The 8538-nt window shown below is 44.4% G+C and overlaps 1 protein-coding gene across 1 annotated transcript in view; it reads right to left on the bottom strand.

Annotated features, from left to right (window-relative positions):
* Positions 1–5039: 5039 nt before the first annotated feature.
* Positions 5040–8538, bottom strand: part of ASMT (acetylserotonin O-methyltransferase) — a 16404-nt gene continuing 12905 nt past the window's right edge. The window contains exons 7-8 of the mRNA XM_006902420.1: positions 6149–6271; positions 5040–5251 (exon numbers count right to left, since the gene is read on the bottom strand). Of these exons, the coding sequence (XP_006902482.1) occupies positions 5040–5251; positions 6149–6271 (335 nt within the window). The remainder of the gene's footprint in view (positions 5252–6148; positions 6272–8538) is intronic.

Here is an 8538-nt window from a genome sequence, read left to right as displayed (position 1 = left end):
GGAGGGACAGCGCAGGAGGGGAAGACCCTCTATGAGGTGGATTGATTCAGTGACTGGGGTAATCGGGATGGATGTGTCAGAGGCAGTGCGATTGGTACAGGATAGAGCAGGGTTTAGGGCTGTTGTACATAGGGTCACTATGAGTCGCAAGCGACTCGACGGCACATAGCAACAACAACAATCTTAACGTTAGCCTATGAATAAGGATGGTAGAAGAATCGAAGTCTTTGCATTGTGATGTGAGAGCGTTAAATATTCCGCGGACTGCTAAAATAACCTCCCAAGTGTGTCTTGAAGGAAGTGACAGCCAGGATGCTTCTTGGAGACCAGGATGGGGAATGTTGGTCTCTCAGGCTTGGGGTATGTGGTCAGGAGGGGCCAATCGTTGGAGAAGGGCATCCTTCTGTGGAAGGAGGATGGACACAGCCATGGGCTGGACCATGTCAGAGAGGGTGAGGACAGGACAGGGCTCAGATCTGTGGTTCACGGGGGGGGGGGGGGTCACTGTGAGTCATCGTCAACATAACAGGACCTCAAAACAGCAAGAGAAGATGCATTTTTTTGGGCACCTTTTTGAGAAAGCCCCATACACCCTTCCATAATGGTTGCACCATTTTACACTCACACAAACAGTCAATAAAGATTCCAGTCTCTCTGCAACCTCGCCACCATTTGTTGTTCTGTGTTCTGTTATGTTTTGCTATTCTGAGAGGGGTGAGATGATATCTCATCGTTGTTTTGTGAAGATGCACTTTCTTTTTTTTAATCATGCTGTCACACATTTTATTGTCCTGAATTTAGTTATCTCCCCTCCCTTTTTAAAATTAATTTCAATGAAAATTTACAGAGATTTCGGATTTCCATTCATTCATTGTTGCATTTTTCTCCCCCCCACCCCCCCCACTCCCAGTTCTCCTTAAAAGCAAAAGAAGAAAATGCATTTTTTTTTCACAACAGAATTCTACTGTGTTTTCCCCACCACACACACCATTGTCATTTCATTTTTGCTGCATTTCAGTATTTTCTTTCAGAAATCCCACAGCTGACAGGGGAGCTCTCACAAGGTCTCTGTTTTCGTTGATGGTTTGAATGATTCAAATAAAACAGACTTGTTAGGACAGACAGGCAAAAAGACAGGGGGGACACACGTTAGTGACCAAGGTCCTGATTGGAGCTTACTGGTGTCTTCTCCAAGGGAAGCGATTGTAAAAACAAGCTTCACCTGAAATTCTCGTTAAAAAAAAAGACACAAAAACCAAACACACCTGTCAATAGGCTTACAAAGGATATAGATGATATAAATAGGGCTTGAGATCCTGGATTGACCAGGTCACCAAAAATGTGGCCAGTGAGAGGGAATGAAGTGGTCTGAAAATGAAGGGAAGGGGGGAGAAAGGGACAGGGAAAAAAAAATCAAACTAATTAATCATCTAGCAGATTGTGACCCAGCGACCCTGCAGGACAGAGCAGAGCTGCCCCATGGGGTCTCCGAGGCTGTGAATCTTTCCAGAAGCAGACGGCCTCAACTTTCTGCCTTGGAGCAGCTGGTGGGTTCAAACCCCTGACCTTGTGGTTACAGCTGAGTGTGTCCCCCCTGTGCCAGCAGGGCTCCTGAGAGTCTAGATACATAGTATCTCTCCAGTAGCCTCTGTGTGTCACTGAGCACACACACAGTGTGGAGGGAAGGCAGGTCTCTCCTAGAGTAGACCAGGCCTGAGATACAGGGTCACCAGCTGGGATTCATTTGTGTCTGACTCCCAGTGACCTTGCAGGACAGAGCAGAGCTGACCCACGGGGTCTCTGAGGCTGTGAATTTTTACAGAAGCAGACGGCTTCAGCTTTCTCCCGCCAAGAGCAAGGGGTGGGTTCAAACTGCTGATTTTTTAGTTAGCAAAGTAATGCCTTAATCGTAGTGTCACCAGTGATCTCACCAAAAGGCTGTCTGTTTGAATCTACCAGTAGGTCCTTGGGAGAAAGACAAGACACAGAGGTGGAGGAAGGGAGGGGAGGGGAGAGGAGGGGGGAGGGAAGAGAGAGAAGAGAGGAGGGGGAGAGAGAGAAGAGAGAGGGGAGAGAACAGGAGAGAGAGAGACAGACAGGAGAGAAAGAGAGACAGGAGAGAGAGAGAGAAGAGAGAGATAGAAATACAGGGAGAGGGAGAGAGAAAGAAGAGAGAGGGGGTGGTGATGAATGAACGGAAGCGAGCATGACAGGTAGGAAGCAGGAAAAGTTGCGTGGCAGGGTAGGTATTGAAATGAATGTTAAGGAACAACAGGTGTGTGAGTGTTTAACACATGAACTTGCTTTGTTAACATTCAATCAAATCACCAGGTTGTTTTTTGTTTTGTTTTTTTAAATCTATTTGCAACCTCAGAAACTTGGTGGAGGGTCCCTATGGGTCAGAAAGGTCTTGAAGGCAGTGGTGTGGGCTTGTGTTTGGGGTGGGACATGTTGGGGGTTGATGCAGCTAATCAGCATCCCACAGGTGGGAGAGAAACAGAAATTTGGGGTTCAAAGACACCTCTACTTAACACCACATCCCACATCCATTCAGTCCTCCAAATGCACTGCCCTGAGCCCCCCTGATTATAGTACTTTCTATACACATTTTCATTCTGTAAATACTTTATTGTGGTTTGGGTGAACAGGACAGAACACAAGTGTTTCTCATTCAACCATTCACAGATACATTCTGTTCTATAACAACATTGTTGCAAGGTCCCCCAATGTTGCAGCCCTCCTCCCACTCCCAACTTGATAATCCCTTTTCCACTCACCCTTCTCCCCTGCCCTTCTGAGCTTTGATGTGGGAATAGATGCTTCTTTGATGGCCTTGTGGAATAGGATGACGAAAGGAGCCCATCAAACAAGGGTGTTCACAGTGATCATGGTCCAGGTGTGTGTGTTAATGTCCATGAAATGTGATCGCTAAGGGTTGGAGGGAGTTAGATATGTAATAGGTGACTTGCTGTGGTGTGTAGGAGCCCTCGAGCCAGCTTTGACTCTTTCTATCCTGTTTAGGGCTGACGAAAGCCTTCCCTCCCCTTTACTGACCCTCCACCTTCCCCAGCAGAATGTCCTTCTCTGAGGACTAGCCCCTCCTGACCTCTGGCCCGAAAGAAGTGAGACCAAGTCTCCCCATGCTGGCCTCCAAGGACCACCCTGGATGCATTTCCTCCAGGACAGATAACAGACTGAGAACTAGGCTGACAGATATATGAGAGACAAAGATGATAGAAATGTAGGTTAAATATACATATAGATTAAACATAGATGATCTAGGAGGATAAAGGGTGTGTGTGTGTGTGTGTGTGTGTGTGTGTGTGTAGAGAAAGAGAGAGAGACAGGAAAGGAAGGAAAGAGAGAGAGAGAGAGACAGAGAGGAGAAGAAGGAGAAGGAGAAGAAGGAGGAGGAGGAGGAAAGAGAAGGTGTGTGTGAGAGAGAGGGATAATATTATAGATAATCTAGGCCAATAAATATAGATTTTTTGAAAGCAGGAGTGTCATCCACTTCCTAAGTAACATGCATCCAAAAACCGTATGAACTTAGATAAATGTCGATAGTTGTACAGGGGCTTCAGGTCTTTTGTTCATGGGGTCGCTAGGAGTTGTGCTTGACTCAAAGGCAATCAACAAGGTACAGCTGTAGAATCTATGTTGATGACACAGAAACAAATGCAGCAATACAACAACCTAAAGATTCTCTAGAGAGAGTGGCAGAGATACACCGAGAGAGAGGAACGGAGACACAGCTCTCATGGCTAAATGATGGAGGAAGAGATTTCTAGGCTGACAAGAGGTACACGAGTTATGGATCAGTACAGAGTGAATAGACCAAGCACTGACATGAAGATAGGTCAATGATAGAGAAAGCTGTACACATGCATAGAGAAGAATTTGGGGGGGCATAGATGATGGAGAAGCTATAAATAAGGAGACAGATAACAGGTTGATAGCTACAGAGATGATGGATAAATGGGTGGGTGGATGGTGGATAGAAAGATAGATAGATAGATAGATGATAGATAGATAGATAGATAAAGATTAGATAAAGACAGACAGATATAGAAAGAGATAGATAGATAGATAGATAGATAGATAGATAGATAGATAGATAGATAGATAGATAGATAGATAATGGATGGATGGATGGATTAGTAGACAGACTGAGAGATGACAGGAAATGAGTAGATGGATGGAAAGATAGGTAGGTAGATAGATAGATAAATGGTAGATGATAGATAAAGATAGATAGGGAAAGGTAGATGATAGATCGATGGGTAGATAGATGATGAATAGATAATAGATAGATCGGTGGGTAGATAGATAATAGATAGATAGTAAGCAGATTGTAAATAAAGAGATAGAGGCTAGATAGATAAATATATAGATTGATGATGGGGGATGGATGAATAGATACATAACATATAAATTATAGGTTACAGATAAAGCCTAGATGACAGAGAGATGTCTAGATACAGACAGATATAAAAAGAAAGATGATCAATTGTATATAAAGATAAATTGTAGCTGGAAGACCAGTCACAGATAAACAGAGAGAGTAGACATATACGGATGATGGACAGATTATAGGTAAAAGGAAGATTATAGATACAGAATCAATACAGGACAGAAGACAAGTCAAAAGATAGATTATGGGTAGCAAAGATCTATAGAGAGAGAGAATACAGATCTATATACAGCACAACTACTCTCTATATCTATTTGTTCATGAATATTCAGAAATAAAGTTTTAGTCATAAACAAATAGAGATCTGTATCTATAGATAGGTAAAGAGATAGATGCTAGGAAGTTCTACAGATAGATGGAAAGAGAAATAGGTGATGGTGATGTGGTAAATCAAGAGAAGACAGACAGGCAAACAGCAGACAGACATAGGTAGGTAGGAAAGTAGATGACAGGAAATGGATTAAAAGAAAGAAGAATGCAGATGGGCAGAGAGACAAATGGACAGGTGAAAACATCCAGGCTATAGTTTTGTCTCTCTGGAGATCCCTGGCTGACCCCACAAGTGGAGTCATTTCCTGGCTAAAATCACATCGTAAATCTTCCCCGTCTTCTTGAGCTGGAAGTCCTGGAAGCCGGCTGAGCAGATGAGGCTGCGGTACTCGGCTGGGGTCCTCTCCCGGCCCTCTGTCTGCACGAGCATGTTCAGAGAGTACAGCTGGGTGGTCAGCGGCCCCCGCCTGTCCTCCTCCAGGACACTCTCAACCACCAGAATGCCACCACCTGGGGAGGGGGGAGATGGATGGGAGGGTGGATGGGTGGACGGATGGAGAGATGAGAGGATGGAAGAATGGATAAATGAGTAATGGATGGATGGATAGATAGATAGATAGATAGATAGATAGATAGATAGATAGATAGATAGATAGATAGATAGATAGATGAGTGGATATGTGGATGGATGGATGGATGAGTGGATGGTTTGGTGGGTGGGTAGATGGATGGAGAGTAGATAGATGATGGTTTAAAGTGTAGGTGGTTGGATGGATGAGTGGTAAGTGGGTGGATGGATGGATGGATGAATAGATAATGAGTATATGGATGAAGGGATAGATGGTGGATGGATGGATGGATGGATGGATGGATAGATGGATTGGTTGGTAGGTGGGTAGATGGATAGAGAGTAGATAGATGATGGATTGACGTGTGGATGGATGGATAGATGCATGGATAAAAGGTGAGTGGATGAAAAGAAGGGTGGGTGGATGATGTAAAGAAAAATAGGTAGATAAATGATAGATGGATAGACAATTGAACTTAGAAAAATAACAGATTGACCAACACAGAAACAAATTGGTGGGTGGGTGGGGGGATGGATTGATGGATGGATGGATGGATGGATGGATGGATGGATGGATGGATGATGGAGAATGGAGGATGGAAGAGAAAGAGAGAGAGAGAGAGAGAGAGAGAGAGAGAGAGAGAGAGAGAATTGACAGCCACCAGCTGTCCATCTTTCAGACCTTCTACATCCACCCTAGTCTTCTGGTTGACCTCCACGAGGACTTCCTGTCTCCACCACCACATTTCCCTGTCTGGATGAAGCTCTGGAATGCACATCAGGAATCCTGACTGGAGCATCCCACATCTGTGCAATCAGCATCACCCTCTACTTCTCACCTGGCTTGCAGGTGTGGTGGATTTTCGCCAGCAATTCTGAGCACTTTTCATCCGTCCAGTCATGCAGCACCCTTGCCAGGATGTATAGATCCGCCTCTGGAAGTGGGTCTTTAAAGAAATCCCCTGTAAGGAGACAGGATACGTGTCCAACATCTCCATGGAAAACTGCTACCATGGTTATGAGATGAGAAGACGTAGATGGTGGCCAGGTATCATGACTGAAGATTTAGACCCAGGATTCTATAACAGAGTTCTGATCAAAAGGAGGGTGGAATGTTGAACAGAATTTAAAATTTTCATGGAATCCAGACTTCCTGGAGATGTTGAGGCTGGATGACTCCCTGAAATTATTACTCCGAGGAAACCTTTAAGCTATGAATCAAAGCTTTCTCCTGAAATCGTCTTCAAACCAAATACAGGTTTAGCCTCATTAGACAATCAAATCTGCCTGGAGCACTGCATTCTTTTAAAGAATGATCAAACTGTGATCAAATTGACAACAGCCATTTGAAAGGATAGATGAGAAGGTAAAGACAGGGAGAGATGTGTGAGTATTGGTGGAAAATATCTGGGAGAGGTTGTCAAGAAAGATGATATGAAATTGTGCCTACAAGAATCAGTGTAATGTACATATTTTGTTAGAGGGATAATGGATAGATCAAGGATTTATAAAAAAAATAGAGACATATTCTGTGGATTCCATTCTAATGCATAATTGTTATTGTTGTTGTTGTTGCTGCTGTTATGTGCAACTCATAGTAACCCTGTGTACAACTGCCCTGAAACCTGTTCTATCCTGAGCCAACTTCACTGTCTCTGACACACCCACCCCCATGACCCCAGTCACTGAATCAATCCATCTCATTGATGGTCTCCCTCTCTTTCTCCATCCCTCTATCCTCCCAAGCATGACATCCCTCTACAAGGACTAGTTCCTCCTTGCTATATGCCCCTAGTATGTCAGACAAAGCCTCAGAATCCTTGAATCCAAGGAGCAGCCTGGTCTCATCCTCTCCAGGTTGAACCTGTTTGTTCTCCTAGCAGTTCATGTTATAGTCAACACTCTTCTCCAGCATCACAGCTCAAAGGCATCAATTCTCTTCCTATCATTCATAGTCATTGTCCAGCTTTTGCAAAGACTAGGGCTTAGATCAGACACACCTTAGTCTCCAGATTGACATCATTGCTCTTCAGGACTTTGGAGAGGTCCTTGACAGCAGACTTTTCAGATGCAATTCATCTTTTCATTTTCTGGCTGCTGGCTCTGAGAGTGTTGATTGTGGAGCCAAGCAAATTGAAGCTGTGAACTATCTCAATCTCTTCACCATCTATGAAAATGCAGCCAATCAGCCCAGTGGTAAGAATCTCTGTTTTCTTGATGTTGAGCTTAATGATCTCATTTTTTTTTTTCAATCGCCAAAAGCAAACATTTAAAACCACTGCCCTCAAGTTGATCTCAACTCAGAGCAACCTTCGGTCTGCTGTCTGTAAATCCTTACAGAAGGGAGACTGGCCATCTTTCTCCCAAAGAGTCTGGGGTGGACTTGAAGGACTGACCTGTCAGTTTGAAGCCCAACATGCCACTCTCCACCCTCAAGGCTCTCTAGGACACTGTGTTGTTGTTGTTGTTGTTGTTGTTGTTGTTGTTGTTGTTGTTGATTGAGTGGGAACTGACCCAGGGCTGACCAACCCTCTGGCGAGTTTTGGGAGGCACCAAATCGCACAGATGCAAGGCAATGGCCCATCTTTCTCCCTCGGAACAGTAGGTGGATTCGAACCATGTTCCTCTGGGTTTGAAGTGCAGGTTCTAAGCACCAGGTCATCAAAGAAGAGAGTAAACTTGACCACCTCATTGGATTTCTGTGAGTGTAATCTTGACAGGAACACACTGCTACCCTACGGTTTTTCCAAAGAGTGGCTCATGCGTTGGAACCATCAATCTTTTCTTAGTAAGGAGCTGAAATTTTAAGGATGGTGGTATCAGGACTCTTGCAGAGTCCATAGCTGGGGGTGGTGAGTGGATGGTTGGTGAAAGGTTGGGTGGGTGGATGGGTGGATAGGTGGATGGGTGGGTGGATGGATGGACAAATGGATGGATGGATGCATGCATTGATGAATGGATGGGATGGATGGATGGATGGATGGATGATTGGTGGGTGCATAGATGAGTAGATGAATGGATGTTGGATGAATGGATGGATGGATGGATGGTGGATAGATGAGTAGATGAATGGATGGGATGGATGGATGGATGGATGGATGATTGGTGGGTGGATAGATGAGTAGATGAATGGATGGATGGATGGATGGTGGATAGATGAGTAGATGAATGGATGGGTGGGTGGATGGGTGGATGGATGGATGGATGGATGGATGGATGCATGGTGGAT

Source organism: Elephantulus edwardii, unplaced genomic scaffold, assembly GCF_000299155.1.
Source record: "Elephantulus edwardii isolate Elephantulus edwardi_28Jun2011 unplaced genomic scaffold, EleEdw1.0 scaffold00410, whole genome shotgun sequence".
Lineage (NCBI taxonomy): Eukaryota > Metazoa > Chordata > Mammalia > Macroscelidea > Macroscelididae > Elephantulus > Elephantulus edwardii.
Note: the sequence above shows the minus strand (reverse complement) of the source record. Positions and strands in the feature narration are given on the sequence as shown.